The 25,300-nt window shown below is 33.4% G+C and overlaps 1 protein-coding gene across 7 annotated transcripts in view; it reads left to right on the top strand.

Moving 5' to 3' along the window:
* Positions 1–25,300, top strand: part of LOC140053961 (uncharacterized) — a 29,831-nt gene that overhangs the window by 2,801 nt on the left and 1,730 nt on the right. The window contains exons 2-19 of one of the 7 annotated variants that reach the window (XM_072098783.1): positions 5,757–5,825; positions 6,289–6,691; positions 6,989–7,552; positions 11,365–11,681; positions 12,300–12,479; positions 12,779–12,883; positions 14,064–14,279; positions 14,805–14,942; positions 15,656–16,627; positions 17,046–17,417; positions 17,791–17,958; positions 18,180–18,434; positions 18,628–18,807; positions 19,549–19,626; positions 20,292–20,489; positions 22,380–22,465; positions 22,693–23,920; positions 24,369–24,421. In XM_072098783.1, coding sequence (XP_071954884.1) covers positions 5,757–5,825; positions 6,289–6,691; positions 6,989–7,552; positions 11,365–11,681; positions 12,300–12,479; positions 12,779–12,883; positions 14,064–14,279; positions 14,805–14,942; positions 15,656–16,627; positions 17,046–17,417; positions 17,791–17,958; positions 18,180–18,434; positions 18,628–18,807; positions 19,549–19,626; positions 20,292–20,489; positions 22,380–22,465; positions 22,693–23,920; positions 24,369–24,389 — 5,550 coding nt within the window. In that variant the 3' untranslated portion in view covers positions 24,390–24,421. Of the gene's footprint in view, positions 1–5,756; positions 5,826–6,288; positions 6,692–6,988; positions 7,553–11,364; positions 11,682–12,299; positions 12,480–12,778; positions 12,884–14,063; positions 14,280–14,804; positions 14,943–15,655; positions 16,628–17,045; positions 17,418–17,790; positions 17,959–18,179; positions 18,435–18,627; positions 18,808–19,548; positions 19,627–20,291; positions 20,490–22,306; positions 22,342–22,379; positions 22,466–22,692; positions 23,921–24,368; positions 24,422–25,300 lie in introns of all 7 variants that reach the window. The other 6 variants (XM_072098741.1, XM_072098775.1, XM_072098750.1 and 3 more) reach the window with 6 other exon arrangements.

Here is a 25,300-nt window from a genome sequence, read left to right as displayed (position 1 = left end):
AATTTGTGTTATTATTATTATTATTATTATTATAAAGATTATTATTATATTCATCCTGTGTTGACTATATATCGCATGACCTTAAATTACGTGCATTAGATGAATTTATGTTTTAAACAGGCGAGCGAGCGAGCGTCATGCAGATGTTTGAATATTTCACCTTTAATTACATTAACTATTTCGAGCGGAGTCTGCATTGCGATTAATTACGAGCATGCGCAATGGGGTATATTGTCTTTATTTCAAATTAAACATAATTAATGTAGGATTTAATAATGAATTGTTTAATCAACATTCATTGTGTCTGTGCTTTTTGTGTTGTGTAGTGTGCATTTATTGAATACGACGTGAATAGCTTTGTTAGATGAGTAGGTTATAACAAGAGCTATACCTACTACCTACTATATGCCTATTTCATAAAACCGGGTTCATCTATTTATGTTTAATGCGTATAACTACAATATTCCCGATATTGATGATTACGTAATTTGTGATTGATACTATTAATTAATCCTTATCGTTTTGATATTCTTTAAACATTTTTAGCAGGCGCATTACACAGCAGTAACCAATAATATAACAAAATCTATCTGTATCTTGTTCGAAGATTTAAAAGAAGAAAAATATGTAAAATCAGAAAGAATATAATGATTGTACGTTTGTACGTACGTAATTGTTTAATATATGCATATAAGGCAATTATGTATCTACGTACATACATTAAATTAAAGGTCAAATGCTATTAGAGTACAATAACTGAAAAACTAATTAACATTTTCCGTGTTTGAGGTTTGCATGCTGTATTTATGTATTATTTATTTTCTGGAAATGCGGCGCAGTAATAGTATAATATGCCTAGTAATAACTCAGTGGATTTGTTAATGATGTCTTATCGTAATTTGAATGACCTATCTTGAACTCATGCAAATTACACATGTTAGTTAAGATCAATACATATATTAGACAGAGCACAGTGCGATAACCGATCACGTGTTTATTCTAATCCGAAATCACAAGCCTTCATTATAAATAAGTGTTTCCATTAATAAATATTATTTATAAATATCATACGACAATACAGTATTATCCCAGTATCATAGGAAATACCGTAATACCGTGTTACATTATCCACCATACCATAACCTAAGCATGGATTAACATTTTTATGTCGATACAGACACTGTATTTTACTATTACGGAATTGTCCTATGATACATGGGAAATATTGTGTGTTTGGTTCCGAAAAAATGTGGCGCACTTCATTACATTTAACATAGCCTGGTGGATTCGTATAACTAAACAATTACATATTCTGCATAAATCAATACATTGATTAGAAGGTTAAATGATTATTGTTTATAGTAACAGCGTTAGTCTTACATTATATCCATACCTAATTATATTACAATTACATAATAGCCCTATATACGAATCGTCTAGTTTTGGTATTGAGTGAGAGAAACGAACTATAAATGGAACAATTAATGTACTTTTAACCCTTCGTTTGAATGGCCATTAAAAATCGCTGTATGGTTAAGTCATTGTTACCCACCCCTCCTTTCAAGACCGAAGCTCGCTGATTATTACGGTACACATGTAAGAATGTGTTTTCACATATACTGCAAAAGAGCTCGGGGAATTGGAAGTGTTGTTATTTGTTGAAGGGACTGAATTGAACCACTTATCAACCGCAATCCAGATTCATTACATTATATCATGTGATACTATTAATATAAAAAAAGCATAATATAATAATACAAGTTACCAAATAATGCAGTGGCACATTCAGAACATTTAATTATTTGGGAGGATAATGAGGAAGTTATTTGTAAATAGTTTTCATCATGTGACGTAGGCCGGTACACCTAGCTAGATAAGCAACAACACCATCTTATTAAATTATTGAATCTTAATACAGTATTGCTTGATGATTCAGAGAAACGATGAGTCATGAAAGCGCCTTAATGCAGTGTTGCATTGTGGAAGCAATAAATCATGTATTATACATTTCGTAGTGGAAATGAGACGACTAGTGATAGAAAAGTATAAAGCTCTGTCTACACTATCAAACTAGTTTGACAGAAACAAGTGTAATGCGCGTAAATAAGGTAGTGATATGCTTGAATATGGTAGTGATATGACATCATCATGTCCATATATGAGCACATCGCATATTTGTCACATAAAGTTTGATAGTGTAGACAGAGCTTTTGAAGTCTATTGTCTTCATTGTGCCCAAAATGCTAATGACGTAGGACCTACAAGGGTAAACATCTTCCCTTCGTCTGATTTTTTCATCGTGTAAAAACAAGCTATCTGTTGGCCTACTGTTATAATCATTGACAATTTATTAGCTTTGGCATTAACATCTGCTTATTTTAGTTTCAATTATTGTGTTATAAATATGCATATCATAACATAAATTGTCGTTTAATATGTTTAAATATTATAATTTAATGTGAATATTGCTGATGTATGCTTACATGTCTAAAATGAACGAACCGGCAATAGCTTATATATACTAGTATCCGTATTTGGAGTTCTCGCTTTACGTTACGTACACGTAGCTTCGTGTTTCTAAGTGCACAATTCTCCTATGTAGACTTTTCCGTTGGTTCACAAGAATAGATGTAATTATCGAAATGCCAAATATCGGTTGAATCAATGATACTCGGTAAATTGTACGATACTATGGAGCTTTTGATTTGCGACGACTGACCTAAGGACTTAATGTTCCCCATGTGATGAGGGATGGGGTTGGTATATCCATTCTAAAGCGGATATATTTTATAATTTTATAAAGGCGAAACAACTACCGGTAGTCAACATTATAGCAAATGCATTTTAAAATATAAAATATAGGCTACGTTTCGCTAAACTGTGGAATCTTGCACACCGACACACTATCTGGCAGGCCTATTTATATTGCATTTTTTTTCTTTAATTGTGCCTGCCCCGAGTACAGATTTTTATCAATTCGTTAGCCAGCGAAAGCAACATTATTTTAGCATTTTACCTAACATTTAAAAAAATTAATTTGAATCATAGAACAGATTGTTGTTAAAACAACACCGTCATCCATTCTATATTAAACGTAAAAGTACAAATAAAATACAGAACTGACCTCCGTTGGTTATTTTACAATTTTAAAGGAAATGTTGTTAATTAAAATCCTAAAAGAAATTTCATTTTCAAGTCTATTTTGTGCCAAATCCTGGAGTTCTAGCTACTCGTGTACTCTACATTTCGTACTCCTAATTTCCAGCTTAATTCAAGTGCTGTTATCACAAGCAGAATATACTACGATACATAATTTATGTACGACGTCTATTATGCATACAAGTAGCAATTTAAATACCCGCTTGTTATTCATTTCCTCAAAAGCATAATAGAAATCAGATATAGCTTCATATACATTTTAAAACAAGCATTTGATTAATAATTTAAATTGGCGAGAACATATTTATGTTATCGTCGGTATGTGCTGTTTAAAATTATTATTTTATATTAATATTAGTTCCAACCATGTCATCATAATAGTAATCACTTATCATTGTTAGCATCAAGAATAATTAGGATCATTTAGTAGTCATAATCACATTGACATCTGTGACGTCACTGTTCTAATTTTTACTCTCCATTCATTTACAGGTAGTCTATAATTATTTAAATTTCTCTATACTTATATCCTTTATAACTATATGGTCTTAGTGTGTAGGATTTATAAATACGTCACGTCTTCATTATTTTTGACAATGTCTAAGTACAGTTTTTCAATTTATTTTGACAATTAAAACGAATGCCTCAAATAGGGGTGTTTTCCGAATGTGGTACACACTGTCTAATGCCGTTGTCGATACAGAAACATGCCCACACAAGGGTGCTGTGTTACGGTATATCGCCGTCTACAATTATTGTTTTAATAGCTAAATTTCCCAAATAATTTAGTGCATAAAACAGGTACCTGTAAATGCCAACAAATGTTTGAGAAATCTGAAATAAAGGGAAAATGAATTCATTTCAATCTGTGTGTAATATCTGTACTGTATGTGTTTATTAATATGCAATATTTTACAGTGCTATATGACAATTCATGTTTATATAATATAATTGAATTATAACAATTTTGTTTTATCAATACTTATTTTTCTCTTCACGCGTCAGTTATATCGCAAAGAAGTAAGTGTTTTCTGTATTGTGTCAGTATTGTTAGTATATTTATTTGCATGTTTTCTTGTGTTTTTGTTATAAGCCATTTTGTTTGTATGGAAACTCACTTTCCATCAATGTTTGCGTTTATTATACATGGTGCCGTTTCTGTTTAGAATTATAACTATTTTCATAATTAGACGTTTATGTTAGGTGGGTTTTCCTGCCTAACAGTCGAACTCAGACCTCACGGGGATATTATGGCAATGTGCTAAAAACGATAGCCAGCCGTGCTAATACTGTACTGGATATGGCTATTATGGTACAAATACAAGTCATAAGAATGTTAGGCCTACAGTACTTGCAATCATGTTTCATTTGTTTGTCGTTTTCCCAGGCAATTTGAAGAACGGAACTAACATTATTATTTTATTATTCATGTATCACATTGGATTGTGTTTTGTTCATTTCGAAGGCAACGGTTGTCTATTGGACCTTTCATTGTAAAAACATGTTCGTATAGTGTCGCACGCGACCTGTCGTGCCATATGTGTGTTAATTATAAAAATGAATACAGTTTATCTAGCGATTTATTTGCGGAAAATGTTATTTACAACAAACTTAGTAGACAAGTCTAAACTTTATCAGTGTCTACAAAGTGTCTGACTGCATCAAAACATGTCATTACGAATGAAATTACGTCATTCTAAACCTTTTCGGTGTAACTAAAAAGGGTTAGAATTCAGATGAAACACTTCCTGTTTACGGAACAAATATTAAAATAAGGAAAGCAGGGCGCTGTAGGCATGTACCATGAAGATATTTCTTTTAAATTGCCCATGACCTTATGCCAATATTTAGCATGGGGAGGGATGGGGTTGGGTAAGTAACATATCCGCCACAACCATGGTTCAAACCTTCCAAAAAGAAAGTACTTTATTGGCTGATTCTTTTTATTTTAGTGAAATTGTATTACATGACACTCTTGTACACTCTTTTCTACACTACCTTCAATGTCATTTATTCAATTAAAAGACATTTTTTTGTTTGGTTAATTCTATGTATCAAGCTTATTCTCATATTTAAAAAAATGTATTGTTTTCAGTAAATTCTTTGCAATTATTTAATGATATTACATTTATATATGTTCACATAATTTGGCATGTTATTTGGCATGTTCGTGATGATTCTACATTTTTTAAAAGTGAAATAAAAATTATTGTTTAAGTTTATCTTTGTATTTACTACCGTGTCACTCTTCATAGACCCTACAGTATGTACATTTCTATTTATCGCACTATAGGCCTAATTTTAACTGTTGTAACGAATTTCCTTTTGGACCAATACATTTCTGTATTCTGTTAAATTGTGTAATATATTACGAAACAAATCGTACAATCTTTTAAGTTCATATTAATATACAACTTTGATGATAATAAGGTTGTGTTATTATTGTAAATAAAACATGACGGAACCGCTTGCAATTCAATTTCATTATGTTGCATAACACAAATTTGTTTCTTGAAAAGCTCTCAATTTTGTTGTCTTTCTTCATTTTCTTAAAAAATGTAAAATGTATTATTAAATAACATTCTCATAATTTACAGGTTGAAATTTTAAGACGGAAACTAAAAAAAGAAGTTGGTGAAGAAACATCCGATGATATTAAGAAAAAGGTAAGAATTTATTCATTTATCTGTTTATTTTTACGGTGTAAAACCGTACACTGTCATTCTGGGGCTGGCCTAATCTGATTCCGATGTTATATCAATGGTATAAAACAGAATTTAGAACATTTTGGACCTCAAGAAAAGTCTAGTTTTTGGTTAAGTTCCCGGTTTTCAGAGAGTCAAAATGTATTCACCAGGCAGGTTGGTGCGTGACAATGACACTTGCTACGAAACGACTATTATTAATACGACTAGCCAACTCCAATCAACAGCGTTCAAGTATATAAAATTAATATATGGGATTGTACGTGTTCAGTAAGTTGATCATGATGTAAAAACTAAGAGGTGTACTTAGCATTGTCTGCCAATTTAATTAATGTAATAATTCATTACAATCAGTTATGGAAAGTGGTAGAGAAATGTATCATTATATATGTAGGCCTACATTAATATATTTATTTTCATGTAGATTCGACGATTAACGACATCAACAACATCTGAAGATGACGAAGCAGAGTATGATATGTCTCGCTTGATAAACGACCTCCAAAACGCATCTGAACGAGAAAAAGATCTCCAGAACCAACTTCAACTTGCTGAAGAAGAAGCAGATTCTGTCCGTAAGAGCATTTCGGCGTTGGAGTTGGACAAGGAGGCGATAGAATTCGAGCTTGAACGCTTTAAAATGCGTTTTGGAACTCTAGAAGAACCAAAGCGTTTGGACAATGATAGAGGTGTGAGCACTGAACGAGAGGCTGAGATGCGTTTACAGTTAATGGTAGCAGAACAAGAAGCTACAGTCATGAGGAAAAAGATACTAGAACTAGAAACTAAAAATGAAGAGATCGGAAATGGCCGTGAACAAAATAGAGGTAATCCTTGGCTTTATATCATTTAATTAATCTTGTGAATGTAGATTATGGCTAGGGGTAAGATTCGAGACCAAGTAAGCAGCGAGTACTTCACCAACAGGATGATAGGTATTAACTACTGTGGAGTAGCTTTGCTTTGAGTTGAGTAATTGGTCGTGGGTTCGAATCACACCCGATAATTGGCGAACATCTAACCAAGATAGATATAATGTCCTTTACAAATTATAGTACCTTCACCGTTATTTTTTTTAATGTATACATCAATATAGAAGCATATTGTATTGTTTTTCTTTTCAGGACGCAGCGAAGAGACTATAGATACATCGACATCGAACGATTCTTTAAAACAAGAGTTTGAACAATTGCAGAAAGAAAACTCAGAATTACAGTTGAAACTTACAAAATGGCGGGAATTTGATAAGGTATTTTCACCAGATAAAGATTGCAATGTAAATGAAAATGAGGACACGATTATCGCTGCTCTCAGGAAAGAATTATTGTTTCAGAAGAACCATTCAATAGAAATTGAAGTAAAAAATCACGTCTTACAAGCTGAAGTGCAAACCCTTAAAAAACTAAGTGAGATCGTAAGTGGTGGCGGTGGGTCAAAGAGCAAAGGGAAGGCTACAGAGAATAAACTACGGGCTCAGATCGCTGTGTTACGTACTGAGGCGGACAACATGCGTTTACAACTAGGCCAACTACGTGTGGAAAATGAGCGTTTGACTGAGAGCGAGTTTGATAAATCACCAATAACACCTGATGAAGATTCTGATATGAAGGACGCACAGACATATCCACCAGAAGCTGGTGAATTACTTAAACTGCAAGAAAACGTCTCCGAACTCGAAGAACAATTAGGTTAGTAGTGACTTTGGTTCAGCACGTACACGCACATTTTGATGTATAACTCTCTTTGTATCGTTTCTCACGCTGTTCATCTTCTGAACACTGTCTTCTACTACTGACCGAACCTCTGTAGCTGACTTACTCTACTTCTTTCTACTACCTTCTACCACGAAGAATTTACCTCTATCTTCCTAACTTCTACTTTATTGTAACCTTGCATGTGCTTAAAAGTAACTCCGTTTGCAAGTAATGTTGTTTGGTGCATTCTAGCCAGTATGTACTTTTCTGTAACTTCTATTTGATCTATTAGTTTCGCTGATAAACATGTTAGACAACTTACAGCAAACAATAACAAAGCTAACAATAAGAAGGTTTAATGATGGTATTTTAAGTGCTTTGAGAATAGATCTATCTAATTTGTAATATATTAATCAATTTATGTTGAACGTTAAGACGAGAGGTTTTTAGTGTGTTAGATTTCAAACTTCAAGTTTCAAAACACTCAAATGAATCGATTGAAAAGATTTAAACTTGTACAAGAATGAAAGTGGAAATGGGAAACTCCTAATGCCCACAATATCTGCAGTAGTATTAATATATGACTTACTAATCACGAAGATATAATGGAAGGCTAAATATAAGAATGGAACATCTATTAATAACTATAAACTAATAATAATTCCTATTCTGAAAGTTGTTATTAATCTTATGTTCCAAAGTACTACAATATATAGGCCTATTGATTACATGTATATTGCAGTCTTGGAAGTGTAACCTGCGTTTACATATAACATTAAAGAAAAAAAGTCACGTTCAATTGAAAACTGACCCAGATTTATTGATACCGATGACCTAATTAATCTAAGCACGCGTGGTTTACCAAAGATTACTACGACTTCCTTCTCAATGAAATCGATTTATATCTTAGTTACATATTCAGAATTTTAAAGTGTTTACTAATTATAATACAACAGGTCTTAAAAATCTTAATTTTATTCCTCATCGCTTGCCCGTATCGACACTAGTATCATGACAATTTGTACAACGCATGCCATACACAATTTACTTCTTCAAAAAGCCAATGGGATAGTTTGTTAGTGTTATTGTATAAAGTTGGTGTGCTATTTTTTAATAGAATTTAAACTCGATTGTACCCATGGGGCTGTACATTTAATTTATTTAATTAACTGATTAAGTATTGATTTCCATAAAACCACAGGACAAATCCGTGTTACTTTTATTGTTCTTTCAGTAAGCACTATTTTCTAATTTGTGTTTAGTTAATTTTGTTTGTATGTATTTTTTATATTTATTCCTATAGTTCAATATAAATTACTTCCTGTTACGGTCCCACCACCATTGAATTCTAAGCTTGGAGCGCGTTTAATATCAAAATCGTTGATTGGCTATTCTAGCATAGACGTGAAACTGTTTCGGAAAGTACTGCTAGATAAACTATGTTTTTACTTTTATGCTTAGTTCCCACTAGGACGCAACGCAAGTACGTAGACGCAACGCAAGGGATTTGAACTAATGACAAGCCTGTGATTGGTAAAATCCCTGATACGTTGCGTTACGTCCTTTTGTTGCGTTTCTAGTGGGAACCTGGTGGGAACCAAGCATTTATAACTGATACTTGGTTAACATTTACGTAATAAATAGATGTTCTGCATGGTATTATTGTTGTATATCGGTGTTTTTTTTAAGTCATACACTTTTCTGTCCTTTTTTTCTTCTTATGTATTTCATTATCGCTGATTCTTATTATGTTTCCGTTTTTAGCTTATTTCTTGTAACATCTTATCTTTATTGTCAGAGTGACATCTCGAAGAACAAAGTTTGCCTCTTGCGTTTGAATGGTCATACTATTACGGCTTGTGTATGACACGCATGTAAACTTTGTATCTTTGCGGCTATTTTGCACTATTATTATTATGCATGCACCTCATATGAATATTTAATCAAGAAATATAGTATTTTTATTTGTTTACTAATATTGTACAATAACCTAATACTAACCAATCCAACTTATGATATACATATGGAATATTTACAATTTACATATTATGCAATGATCACTCTTCCCTTGGAAGAAATTTCAAAATGATTGTCAAAAATCTAAATATATATTTTTTCAATTGTTCCGTCACAAACAGCATTAATCCTACTATGGTGTATAATAATTTTAGACTTTAAATTGTTAAAAATGTGGAAAAATAACAATTCTAGCAACATACATTTCAGACCACAAACGTAATAATAATATTCTCAATTATTAGTATAACCTTTATGTGACCGCTGTATAGTAAGTAATTGTATGCAACATTCCTCAATGTATTCTTGTACGCACCGGTCGCATCTCAACGGATCGTAACGCACGACCTCGTTCGTTGTTCTTTTCGTTGTGCGATAATGAGTTCGTGCGGCTTGACATCACCGTATTTCCGGGTAGCATTAGCCCTTTGGAGCTTGATTTTGTGTGTAGAAAAATCAAAACAATATCTTTAAACAATTTTGACTAATATTTACACCATTTTAAATTTATTTTTGAAATTAATTATCTCATTTTCTACACACAAAAATTGGATAAGGCCAATTTTTTACAGCACAATTTACAGTGGTTTAGGGAGTTCCCTTTCTTCTATCAAATTGAGTAAATTGTGTCCAGCTCAATTGAATTGAAACATTTTACAACCAGACAGTACAAAAACACATTGATTTTCAAGTTGGTAATATTGTCCAGTATAAAATAAATGACAAACTGCAGAGAAGAAATGGATACATACGAGCAAGGGTGGGATTTTAGCCAGACTCAGTCCTAGTCATGTTTATCGTCAACAACCTACAGTACTAGTAGAGGTGTCATACTGTATAGGCCTATCAAAAAGAAAATACTTGAAGCTCATGCGAGGCTATTAATAACCTTTATTACGCAGCTGATTGTACTATTGTAATTTGATTGGTTAATAACGCATCACGTGTCATTCGGCATTAGCCCCATCTAACGGAAAAGTGATATATTATATTGGTGATAATTAACGCGCTCTAAAGCAGATTCAGCCTTTTGTAAATATTTTGAGAAGTTTTACCACGCGACGTTGTTGGCTGATTCGCCAGCTAAAGTTTAATAGCTTCCAGGCCTAGCATTCATCAATGATTTACGATGGACGAATTGAATAAAAGTATAGAAATAATAAATGTTTTGTAATGGAGGAGAGAATATTTCATTTGATGAAAAATTGACTGCTCTATTTTCAACTCGGCTCCGCCTCGTTAATCAATTTTTCAACTCATTAAATATTCTCACCATCCAACTCATAAACATTCATATAATTATATACTATAAACATTCCCCAGACCCACTTGGCGACTTGTCAAGATAATTTATCTTGTCATGTCGACATCAATATTACTATATGTCGTCATGGCGTGATACATTATCTTGCCAAGTTGACTTTACAAAAATTACATGTCGACATCGATGGCACTTAGAAGCTCCCGTACAAAACAGTTTTCAGTACATTTTCTTATACTATTATCATTTATTTTTCAATGTGACTCATCTTTAGTACATAATGCAATCATACGACACAGTCACTCATTCGCCTGCTGAGTTGCATTAATGGTCCCGCCAAAACAAACTAGTTTCACCACAAGTGGTCCAACTATTTGATATCATATTTAGGCCTACATTGATAGCAACGACGACACTGCATAACAGGAATGGGTCAGTTAATATTCAGCTTTTAAGAAAGGTGTAGAGACTCATTCTATGAATACACATAATAATTGTATGATTACTTTATCACCATTTTACTAAACAGACGAACTTCAACGTATTGTAAGAAGCAAAGAGATGAACGAGGAGAAATATGAGATTGAGGTGCAAAAGGTAAAAGAGGATATGACTAAATCTAAAATGGTGACGTCTAAAGAAGTTGATCTACAGGAGAAAATGCGACAACTAACATTGGAAAATGAGGATCTGAAACAGGTTGTTGACTTACAAAAGTCTCAGATCGCAGTCAACAATGCCCAGATTGAACAACTGAACCATCCAGCATCTAGCCGCTCAGATTCAACAGGAGATGATGTTTTTACTGACAAGACACACTCTTCAGAAGTAAAGCTAAACTTTGAGGTGAAATTCACTGATTTAATTTTTTATCTAAATTTTTTATTAAATTAATATTAACTATATTATGTATTCGTTCGCAACTAAACCACCTCTGCCCGGTCCGGCGGCCAAAACCAAAGTCTTGCTTTTCCTATTTTCTTAACGGCCAATGCACCTAGTATTTATTCGTCACTGACTAACCATGGAAGCCGAACGAATCAATTGAATACAAATGTAGGCTTACTTACTTTAGAACAGTAGTTGTGTTATAAAACATAACACACCCGCTTTTATTATTGCTATTTGATTGGTTAATTACGTGTGCTGTTAATTATTTTGCACTAATGAACGACGAACAGCACTGTTGAACGTTCAGCTTTCTAAAAATTAATTCGCAACGCGCGAGGCTGTTGAGACAATGTGATGCTTCACGTGGATAACTGTTCTATTCTGCGTCAAAATCGGGAGAGCCGCCTTTGATGATTACCAGATCCAGAGCTAGAATTGGATGGGTTAATTGAATAACAGTTTAATTTAGAAACAGTAGGTGTGTTAAAACAATTAATAAATGTTCTATATTCGTTGAATGGTGAGGATATTTTATGAGTTGAAAGATTGACTGCTTTATTTAATGATTTTTAGAGATGTTTAAAAGAGAGAATATCACACCTCGAGAAACAATTACAGGAAGAGAGAAAACGAACACGCTCGGGTCTCGATAGTAAACCTGATGTTGTAGGCGAGACAAACGATGCGGTTGACCATGACGAAGATAGGAGCCCAGGTGGTCGAGATCGTGAAAGAGAGTTACTGAAATTCGAGGTATGAAACGCCAGTTTTATCGACTCAGTTATGATCTTTAAAACTAGACTGTGTCCATTTAGTATTGCATATTTTTTTGTTCTTCTGAAAATATGTTAATATGCTTGTATAGTTCAATTTGTTTAGGCCTATAGCATCAATTAACAGGGGCGTCAGATCTTTTTTGTCGGGGTTGACTTTCCTTATCTTCCCTTATTTATGCACTTAACATTTAGTGTTTAGGCATATTAGCACTAAACATTATTTTATTCTGTTGTATTTTCGATGTAAAAATCATACAAATGTCTATTTTATCAAAGCTGAACGAGAGCAGTATGTTGTTGGAGGACATGCGCAAAGAACTGGATGACGAGCGAGAACGTCGTAAACTAGAGAGAGCTGAATTTGAAAAGAGGCTAGCTGAGGTTTGAACGATTATATCAGAGAATAGTGAAATTAATTTCATTATTCTCTGAAAAGATACATTGTCCTATTGATACACCAATAACCAACCTTAAACATTGTTCTCAAACCTACTTCTTCCTTAAGCATGCACATTTCTCAATCGTACACAATCTGTCAATCCTACATCTGATCCCTTAAGCATATTTTTCTCAATCGTAGTACACATCTGTCTCAATCGTAGTACTAGTCCACATCTCTCTCAATCGTACATCTCTGTCAGTCATGTGCATTTCTCAATCGTACACATTTCTCAATCGTACACATCTCTTAATCGTACACACATCTCTTAATCGTACACACATCTCTTAATCGTACACATATCTCAATCATACACATATCTCAATCGTACACATATTTCTCAACCATATGAATCTCTCAATTACACATTTATCTTAATCTTACACATCTCTTTTACATTTTTCCATGCACATCCGATACTGCGTGTAGCACCATACAGATATTATAATATCTCTATGGTGTTAACATATTGTGTTTTATTTTCTATTAGACCAGGGAAGAGTAACACTCTTCATTAGAAATAATAAATATTGTAATTGTACAATAACATACTGTATATCAGGGAACCATGATATTCCTATTATTAATGTTCAACTTTCAATACAACCAACTACTGTGCACGTTGCTATGCACATTCTTTAGCGCATGTGTAGTAAAGTAAATTCCAGAATGTATTCCCTCTAATGAATTTAGTGTCGTGCTTACCATTATTTGAATACTAATTCAAAGATTGATGGTAGCACACGTCACTAAAAAAACCAACAGAAACTCATCTGACCGTTAATGTGTGTAATATTTGAATTAGCTATGCGCGCCTACTACAACTACAGTACAGGCGTTTCATATTATTAATATTCAGACATGTCATCATTAGTGTGCTAGATAACAAACTGTTTTTAACCGTTAGACATACGTTTTGTTTAACTTAGTCTAGTACGTGTTTAGGAACTAACATTGTACATTGCGATATTTAGTAATAATATACTAACGGTTTTGTTATAACCTCTTCTTTCTCACTCTACGCATACATTCTAACGTCATCGCGTGTACTGGTTGCTATAACAACTACCCGCCATCACCAACTTGCTAATTTGCAATAACTCCAATAATACATACGAGCAGTATTTTAAGCCGAGTTTTGTGTCACAGGCGGCGGAAGATAAGAAACGAATTGAAAGAAAATACATTTTTGAGAAAGAAAGTGTGGAATTACAACGAAAAATGGAGGGATTCAATTGGAAGAAAGAAAAGGCAGATTTGCTGAAGAGAATTGAGGCATTCAAAAAGAAAGCAATGGAATTAGAAGAAAAATTAAACAAGCATTCCGATCCAAAACAGGTACTTTATTTAGAATAAATTCATAATCGAGTGATATATTGCAAATAATTAATTAATGACGTTGAAGATGAGGATATCTATGGAAATAAAAAGTATAAGAAATACTTTGTGTAGATTTAGCCAACATGAAAAGAACTACAACAGCACCAACTGGGAAGTATTCATTGAATCGGTGAAGTTGTATAAAATCTGTTAAAATTAGAAAAAGCTTTTTGTGCTATCCTGGAACATCGTCTATAAAATAATGTATTTATCTGTAATTTATGTAGTTAAACTTTGTCAATTTGTATGTAATTTTCATAATGCTCTTCTAAATACATTCAAATCAAACATAGATTCAAATCCAGTATCTTCTGCTTGATGTTCAAATAAGCCTCTCATACAATTAACTTTTGATAAAATCCGATGGCGACTTGACCTCAGTATGATACGATGGAACAATTATTGTTCTTGATTGTATGCGCGATTGAATTTATGTATGTTATTATACGGTACTGAACTAACCATGTTTATTTGTTTGTAAAGTCTTCAGATGACCTAAGTAAGCAGATGCAAGATTTACAGCACGTTCGTAGACGGCTTGAAAATCAACTCGCTACGATTGACAAAGAATGTTGGAAGTACAAGGACCAAGCAGCTTCAGCCGCAACTACAATACAAAAGGTAATGTAACATTATTGTTAAGCTCTGTCTACACTATCAAACTAGTTTGTGATGTGCCCAAATATGGTAGTGATATTCCCATATATAGTAATGATATGACATCATCATGTCCATATATGAGCACATCACATTTTGTCACATAAAGTTTGATAGTGTAGACAGAGCTTTAGAGGAAGGTATATGAACTATTAAGTTTTTGTATTAATTTACATGACGTGTGTAGATTGTTGTTTGATTATTTTCATGGTACCATATAATACACTATTATCATACTCCTGCAAAAGTAGATTTCATACCATGTCAACAATTTTGAATCTAAATTACATTATATTTAGGACACGTTTTAGTTAAAAATTGTATTGTAATCAATAGAATATTTACTAGTTTTAAACGCTATTTTACACACCTAAATTTCTGCATATAACATTGTATTATTGATTTATACAAAGATAATTCAAAAGTAAAATCAAGAATATAGAATCGAACCTAAAATTAACGTGAGCAACTTAGAAGTTGACAAATTACACATGTCTCACTATCTATAATAAAACGTCAGAAAGCAATATCGCATTTACTTTACATTACCATGTAAAGCAATCCTATCGTATTATCACCGTTTCAATAGCTTGTTTGTAAAACCTTATGGGAGGTATGTCTAATCAAATTGCATGTAAGTACTCTTTAAAACAACATACTTGTATTATTACCCACAGCTGACAGTAGAAAATGAAGAGTTGAAGGCAGCAAGGGATATTTTGAAGCAAGAGAGAACTGTACTACATAATAAGTTATCAACGCTGCAGGTTGAACACCGAGAAACAGATATAAAAATTAGAAAAGAACGTGAAGAATGGGATATTGAGAAATTGCAATATTTGAAACACTGTAATGAAAACAATAACGCTAAACAATTTAAATATAATCAGGAACTTGAACGTTTGAAGAAAGAAAAAAACAACCTTGAATTCCAGATCAATGAGATGGAAATCAAAATTGAAGAGCTTGAGAAGAAAGTGTTGGAACGGGAACAAAGAATTGCGTCAGTTCAACAGACGTTGAAACAAATGGAAGACGATTGGGGAGCAGAAAGAAAGAGAATTAACGACAATTTTGAAAAAGAATTAAAACTTCGTGCGCATGAAACTAAAATTGATTTGGAAGAAAAAGAGCTTGAGATTCGATGCAAGGTTCGCGAAATTGGTGAACTTAAAGAAAAGCTTAAAGATTTTGACAAAGACAATGCAATTCAATTGAAACTAATTCATGATTTAGAAAGAATGCAAAATGAAAAAGAGGCAAAATGGGCTGGAGAACGAAAAGAACTGATTAATCAAACACACAAAACGGACGCAGAAAAACAAAATATTCAGCAGGCAGCAGTATGTGATAATTCACAAGTGACGTCTGAAGGAAAAACATGGGAGAGCGAACGCTCTAAATTAATGGCTGACATCAAATCTTTAACATCTACGTTATCTAATAAGGAAGAATCTTGGAAAGCTGAACGAGTTAAATACTTAAGTGATATAAAAGACTTAAGACATAAACTTCGTACTATTGATGATATAACAGAAAAACGAAATACAGAACTTTGTACAAAACTTGAAGCCGCCAACGAAATGTCCGAATCATTGAAAGCGAGTGAGAGTTCGTTTAAAGATGAGCGTCAACGTCTCATGAAAGAGGTATATTTCAGTAAATATATATGCATGTTATCTTCAAACTTATTCAGGATTAGCCCAGTCGACTTATATTAACCGAGTTGGTTGAACCAATTATGTACAAATCTAAATAGTGCTTTGCTGACTAATAAATAAAAAAAAAAAAATTCTTCTTCTTGGAATGTGAATAGGGACTTAACTATAGCGTAAATTGTGGTTTACATGTTTATCTTCCAATCCTAAGATCCGCGGTTCAACTCTGGGCTGTACCTCAAATTAAACTTTATGACCATTGTCAAGTTTATCTATCCGAGTTGGATGTGTTAGAAAAACATAAAAATACATACTTTAGGCCAAGAATTTTATCTTCAACCGGGAACGAATGTTCAACATAATTTTTAAATATAGGATATACTTTCTAATGAAGAATTTCTTTTTACAGATTGAACAGCGAGATAATTTAATCGAAGAAGCGAATAAGAAAATAGAGACGTTACGAGTAAACTTAGAATCCCAGCGTGAGGAACTAAACAATACTAAGATCGAGATATTGGATAGGCATCAGAGAGAGGAGAAGTTACTTCGAACCGAAGCTGCAGCCCATAAGTTTAGACTTGAAAGTGAAACAAAACTGTTCAGAGAAGAGAGCAAATATTTAGAAGATCAGATGCAATACGAAATAAGGCAGCGTTGTTTTTACGAAACCACCTCATTGGAAGCAAAGCGAGAAGTTGGATCTATCAAAAGTCAACTAGAAGTTTTGAAAGTAGACTTAGCAGCAGCAAAAGCTGATCATGAAAGAGAAGCATTGATAGTAAATATATTTTAAGTTTAATATCTAACATAATCTAACAGGCTTAACGTGTGAATTTACTCTTAGAAATTTGGACTTAGGAGTTCGTAATCTTTAATTTAAACACTTTATATAATCAGATGACATTTCTTGACATCTGACCATTTCTTCTAAAAGATGCAGACATGATGAAATCCATGGTCATCATTACTCTAAAAAGATGTAGGCCTAATCATGACGTATTAAGTATCTTGATTATTTTATAAGTTTATGTAGTTTATAACCAAAACGGTCATGATTGAGAATCAATTACAACTAAATAATGCCACTCTAAGTAAGAGAGGTTTCTTAATGCATTTACGTTTACACTAAACAACTTAAATTCTGTACTTAGGCCAAACGAAGTAAACAGCTATTGGAAGAAATACAACGAGAAAAACGAGAGGTACACGCCCAACTTACATCTGAAACTCAACGAGCAGAGGTCATTCAAAAGAATTATGTTGACGAAAAATCAGGATGGGACATTATGCGCAATGAACTTCAAGCAAAGATTCAGAGAGTAAGCTATTTATTGATGATATTCTGGTTCACTTGAAATCGGTCTAATCAAGAGCATAAATACATTAAAACAATAACTTATATCATAATCCAGTATTTCTTATTCAATGCAATAGTGCTAGGATATGTAACACACATGAATAAACACTCTAGTAACATAACATCTAACAATCAGACACTAATGTATAACCAAGTAAATTCAATTAACTTTATTGGTTTTAGTTGGAACTACAAGGAAAGAAAAAGTTAAAACACGAAGAACTTGAAGCAAGGTTGAAGATGGCATGGGATAAAGAGCGTATCGAGCACCGCCGTGTCATCTCGGACCTTCATAACAAAACCATTGAGCTTCGTCGTCAGGTAGAGAATAGCGCAGTAAAGTGGCATCGAGAGAGGGCTGCTCTTCAAGAAAACTTCGGAAGAGAAAGAAAACTTCTTGAAGATGATCGGCAAAGGGCTGAAAGTCGAATAAGTGAGGTATGCAAAGAGTAAAATTAAGGCTTGTAGACCAATCTTGGTTATTTAAATTTGGTTATGTCAAACTTGCCATTCCTTCCTAAAACGCCTAAATAGTACGTTCATAACATAATATTAATGCTAATCATGATCGTGAATGACAAATAAATGTCCGTGCTATCATTAAAACTAATTCAAAATAATGTTTATATAGCTTCTTCGAAAGCATACAGTTGTTGAAGAGTCTTACCAGAGAACGTCAGAAATGGAGGCCAGGTTACTTCAGGAACGTGATTTATGGACAGTTGAAAGATACGATCTACAAAAACGATTACAAGAAAACATGACGTCACGAAGACTCGAGTTGAGTAGAATTGAGGCCCTTTTTTCTGAGGTAAAATCTTGTACATACTGTATCATATGTAGAAATGAATTACAAACATTACCATTCGTTGTTTATTATATTTGAAGCAATAACTTAAACATATTTATGATGTGACCTGACAATGGCAATGTGTTAGTCTTAACTATTATTATATTGGATTAATTAACTTCGATGATATAATAACAAACGTGTGTAAAATATGTAGCTGGTAGCAATATATAATGATGTACATATATTTATTGCAAGAACAGACAATAAACAGACTATAATTTTTAAAATTTAATTTTACCGCAATTTCTATATGGAAAACATATACAATAACCTCCGTGGCGGAGGTAATAACATAGTTATATTCTCGGCACGATAGTCCTATGTAGATGCACAAGGTTGCACAATATTGCAACAAAGCTGGTCTAAATCAAATTAAATGAAATGTCTACAAAGCATCCTCTGTGATGCCGGTAACGATGCAGGCATCTATACAGGATTTGCCGGCATGCCCGTGAGAAAAGGGCTCCTGTGGTCCGCCCTTTGCCCGCACGACTGTTTAAAAGTATATTTTACCGGAACTGTGTTCGGTCAAAAAGGAGCTTAATTGGATGAGGACGTTAAGACCCAAGATTGTCTCTCAAGTCAGGGTAGTGTACTGTACGCACAGTTTCCTCAGTTCAAAGATATTAAGTTCAGGGAATTTAATACATGTTTGTGGAATTTATTTTGTTTTAAATTTCCAACCGTAATTTGTTTTAGATGAGAAGAATACGATCAGGAACTGGACTCGAGTCGCCAACGTCAAACACAGATTTTAGTGGAACTTGTCCAATGTCGGTAGGTTTTAATCTGCTTCGGAATGCACTAAAACTCCACATGTTTGCACTAGCTTCATACAAATAAATGGTTGCATCCAAACATACTTAGTTCTAATTGTGCCGTTTTGTTTCAAATTTTGGTTTGGTTAATAGTCATTGAAATTATGTTATATTTTATTTTTAATTTTAATTGCATCTAAAGCGACGATCAGATAATGGAATCTTTTATATAGAATGCTACCGTATCATCCTTTATTAAATATAGCCAATGCTGACCTTGTTTGTATTATACTTAAATTTGAAATTAATTTATTAATAGAAAATTACTTTGTCTTAACGTTTTAGCGTTGTGATCTCACTCTTTCTCACTGAAACTTTCCAATTCCATGCGAATATTAGTTGATCATACTACTACTAATAATACTAATTTTCTTTCCTTCACAATGTTTCCTTAAAAACAAATGTGTAATTAACAAGCACAATATTTATTGTTATTTAAAAAAAAATCAAAATTAAGGATATACATCACATTACTTTCAATACTGATCGAACTTTAGTTTAGTTTAAATCTACCTGCATCTATCTAATCATACTTCATTCCTGTTTCTCCTTTTATTTCCGTTTTAGTTTTGTTTATTTTAATTTGTTTGCGTTTGAATTTAATCCGTTTGTATTTTATGACAGGTTCATCAAGATTTGATAACAAACGGAAAGATTGTTTCAACCAACACCAGTGAAAGCAAAGTGAGAAACTCCACCTCTCATGCACGTAGCAAAAGTGTTGATCGAGCCTGTTCGATAGGGGGCGCTAAGAGACAATACAATATGGAACGATCTTATGATAAGGTTTCTCCTTCTAACTATTGTATAGAGATATCCCTTGTAAGTCCAATTAAGACAAGTGATTCGTTTTGGCGTCTGTTTGTAATTGATTGCTATTACCACCACCACATTCTCGGAAATAAACAGGCTTTTGTTAATCTTAAATCATATTATTACAATTAGGCCTACAGTCAATTACAATGAAACCTGTTGGGCCTAAGTAGGCATAGATACTCTCGGGTCTGAAAAAGTGTACAGGAGGTTCTATAAATAGAGTGGCACATAGTAGCGCGCCCATGCTATTTTCTATGTGTTATTTTCTGAATTATTTAACATGTTGAAAATTATTAAACAAGGAATACAGAAAATCCAAATTGTACGATCAAAAAAGGCCCGTGTCAGCTTAGATGGTTTGCAAAAATGTACAAGAAGGTTTTAACTAAATATTTATTACTGTGGGTTATTTTAAACATTCTGTAAATTGTATCTTTATTTAATTTGGATTGAATCCCGCAATCACCACCTTACGTTGTTACGTTGTTCAGTAAATGTGATACTCAATTTGTTGCATGTTTACACCGTTTTCTATATAAACAAGAAGCGTTTCTTGTACTTTTATTTTGCATGTTATACATTCTTTGCTGTTATAATACGTTTTTGTAGCTTTGTTAACTAATATTATATATTCCACAATACATAGATGAATGGAACTAGATAACTGATGCGGTGCGATAGTCTGCAGTATATTTATACCGCTATAGGCTCACGCGGTCGGTTTATCAATCTTTATCTATCCTGAGCGGTCGTAGAAAATAATAGATTCTAAAATTTTTGTTTTCCGCTTTACCGTTAACCGCTTACAGTTATCACTCGTACAGTTATCGCTCGTCTGTATAAATTTGTCATTTATGTTGTGCTGCTCGTGACAGTGGGAAATGTTTGTGAGGGTTTTAAGAAGAAGATTGAGGACGAATGTGAAACGATGTTACACATGAACGATTATACGTCCAGAGAGTGGTAATAGGTTGCTGTTTTCATGGTCCCATATTGTAAATTAATAAGGGCCTTATATGCTGTATTTGAAATTATGTTAGCTGGGCTACCGTGAGAAACTGTATCGTGTCGTAAAAAATGATAATTTAGGCTAAAACACACACATTGACTCGATTTTTCATCAATTATTTGCACTATCGCACTCATAAACATTCATTAGTATACTATACTAAATACTAATAATAATATATACTATTATCACGCCTAAATAAATTCATGTCATTTGATTGGACGGTTATGGGTCAATAGATAGTTCTATTAAACGATCGTGTGATTTTTGTACGAAAAAAAATCCCCGATAAAATTCAATAGCGCCGCCTTACGCGCCTAACGTTTTGCGACATTTTCTGTATAATAAACAATAACAACATTTAAAATCGCACTCGATTTAGACCCGAAAGCACTTTTAGCTTTAAATCATTTGTAGTATGATTTTGATTCATTCATGTTTATCTTTTATTCAATCTGGTTCAAATGACAGGAATCTATTTTATCTTTAATCTTTTTAATCTATTTACAAAACTAATGAATGTTTTTTATTTTCCTGCCTGTTATGGCCTACAAATCATTTTCATTTGGTTAAAGCTGAAAGGCGATCCTGTCATCTTTCACCTCATGACATTATTTGTACCATTACACTCATGAACATTCATTATTTGTACCATCACACTCATGAACATTCATTATTTGTATACTATTCAATAACATACTATAAAGCCTATTATAGTTTATTCTATAATAGTAGTGGTATATTATTGCTTCATTTCTTTGATATTAATCAAACTAACATTTCCTCTTTTAATCCTACATTCTTAACGCTTCAGAGGGGTCAATTAACATCAAAAGATCGATCTGAAAGGTAGGTGGTTGTCACTTGCTATGTCCTTTGTTTTCTAGGCTCTGGAACAGTTAGAACAAGTTAAAATGGATCTAACAAGCTATGAGGGCCAAATTCGCACTGAATTTGCAGCTAAATTAAAAAGGTATTATCCTAAGGCTAAGTCTGTGTTTTTGCTTAGTTTAAGCAAGTCACTCTGGTGTAAGAGTGGGGGGGGGGGGGGGTCTTAAGGTTCTGAGTTGTTTATGCAAGTCACCCTGGTATATGAGAGGGGGGGGGGGGATTTTAAGGTTTTTAAAGTATGCACAAATGGATACAAAACGGATATAAACGCATCCGATTTACATAATAGTATATCTGTTCTACTTTTAGAGCAAGATCTCAACCAGATGTATTAGACTCAATGGTTCGTGAACAAATATCTCCGTACAAGTCATCGAGCCTTGGACGGCCCAGTAACCGAAGTTCAGAAGGGCAGCGGTACACACGGAGCAGATCCACCGAACGTCCAGTGACCGATTGGGTGTGTAAGAATGAGTGTGTGCCGAGAAGACGACAAAACAGGCCTGTCATCACATCACCAGGTCGGTTTAGTGTTAGAGGTATGCTTCGGGAAACCGACAGAAAATCTACATCATTACCTATGGATGATCCAAGATACATTGCAGACAAGATGGAAGAAGGTTTTGTGGAGACAGTTAGAAAGGCACTAGAACATAACCACAGTCCATCTCGTACGACCCCACCACTAGGAAGAAATAGAAACAGAAGCCGCTGTGGAGGGCAATACTCTGATTCTGAAATCACTACTGGTGGAGGTGGCAGTGACAGTGATTCAGAAAAAAGGTTTACTGATCCTGAAAATAGCTTTTCGAGACCCTCGAGAACTTTAGAACGTCCATCTAGATTTGGATCTGGCTCAGGTCTACTTGGACAAGATATAAGAAAACGTAGTATAACAAGTCCACAGAGTTTTACTCCTCCAACCTTGTCTCCAATGCGATCTGATTCCAGACTTCCTAGTACACCGCCAAGCTTTCTGATTCCTAAAAAGCATAGCAGTATAGGATGGTCCTCCTCGGGTACAGTGTCACCATCACAGACGGGAACGTGCCTTATACCTGGTCTATTGCCTAAAACTAAAAGCCAAATGCAAGCTCGCGACCAAGAACGTTTGAATTCACCTAGCACTCCAACGGGTAACGGATATAAGGTGTCGTTTGGTAGGCAATCCCCTCGCGATGACAGCAGAACAAGCTCACCTAAGTCAAGCCAATCATCCACTCATTCTTCTCCTCTTAGAGTTTCTTCTAATGTTTATACTCCACAACCAAAAAAACATGTTACATCGAACGTAACTACGAGATCAGAAACCAGAACGACTATAACATCTCAATCAAAGACTTCGTTGACTACACAACCAAATAGAAGTAAAACAAAGCCAGATGTCCAATTGAAACCAGCACAGAGACGAACGGTACCAATAGCTTCTGAAGAAGGGTTTGATAGTGGGAGTGAAAAGTCACCTGCTCCAATGCAAACGACAGAATCTCCACTAAAACCAAAAATCGTACCTTCAAAATCAGCCACAAAGAGCAAGGTAAGATAATGGTTTAAAAATAATAATACCAAAAGTTTGCAAAAGTATAGGCTATGTTTTTGTTTTGAATTATTTGGAAAAAAAATGTATATGTTTAATTAAAACAATAAATTGGTTCATTCATTCATTTAAGATTCAGAAAACTATGTTGTGAATAATTATGTAATATGGCTATTTATTCTTTGTTGCTGACTACTCATTTTGAAAAATAATATTGATACAGTATACATAGGCTACTCAGTAGTTTAAAATAATATTGATACAGTATACATAGGCTACTCGGTAGTTTTGATAAAATGTAAATTACCCTACAAAGCATTGTTTACTACGTAAGGTATTACGCATATCAATCAATTTTTAAGATAAAAAAACATGTTTACAAAATACTTGCATTTTGCTTGTAATATTATTATATTCTGCTTTTCTCCATTCTTTTAAACACATGCAGTCCAAAGAATCTAAACACTAACACCTCGATTGTGATGATGACAACTATATTTAGTACGTGGTATACGCATGCGCTATGTTTTATATAAAATAGGTGTTCTTAATTTATTCTTTTCTTTAAAAGTATTTTGTAAAATTTGTTCATTATAATTTGGTTAACTTATAATAGGCCTGAAGTATAAATGTGACGAAGTTTATTTTTATTTATTTGTTTCTTAACTACCAATCATGAACAGATATTTGGCTTACCAGTGGGCCTACTGTACCTCCATAAATCTAAATTATTATTATAAAAGTGTATGATGATATTAATGATTTTCTTAACATTTATTCACAAGACCGTAATCCTTCTTTTATTTCTTTCTAACTAATTTCTGTTTTTGCATTCTTTTTTATAACTTTTGTCTAAATGCATGACGGTGATCAGTGTATTTTATGTCAATACTTAGATTTGATTATAGCATACTGTAACTCCATTGTTTTACATTCGTTGATTTTTGCATGAAATATGTACAAATGTCATTGCGTTTTGGTTCTCTTTTGTTGTAATTGGACTATTCCTACAAAGTATAAATAACTATGGAGGGTATAAATATATGGAGTGAGTGCAGAATCTGTTTGGGCTTTAGCCTATTCTCATTCCTGGTTATTTTTACATTGATGACCGAATAAATATTATTATTATTATTAAACCCAACATTTAATGTAGGCCTAGTGTTGAATTTAAAAAAACAACTTAATAATAATATTATTTCGTTGGTTTTAACGTTAATTTGATTGAGATAGTAATAGAAAAAAAAAGAAAACAAAATACTGTATTGGGTACTTAACTCCTTGGACTGTGAATCTGTTTTGTATTTTTCATTATTATCGAAGATTTTACATATTTGAGATAGATTTGTTCTACGTTTGGTTTTTTTTTTAAAATTATTT

This window comes from Antedon mediterranea, chromosome 1 (assembly GCF_964355755.1).
Source record: "Antedon mediterranea chromosome 1, ecAntMedi1.1, whole genome shotgun sequence".
In the NCBI taxonomy this organism is placed as follows: Eukaryota; Metazoa; Echinodermata; class Crinoidea; order Comatulida; family Antedonidae; genus Antedon; species Antedon mediterranea.
This window is presented reverse-complemented; position numbering and strand designations above follow the sequence as displayed.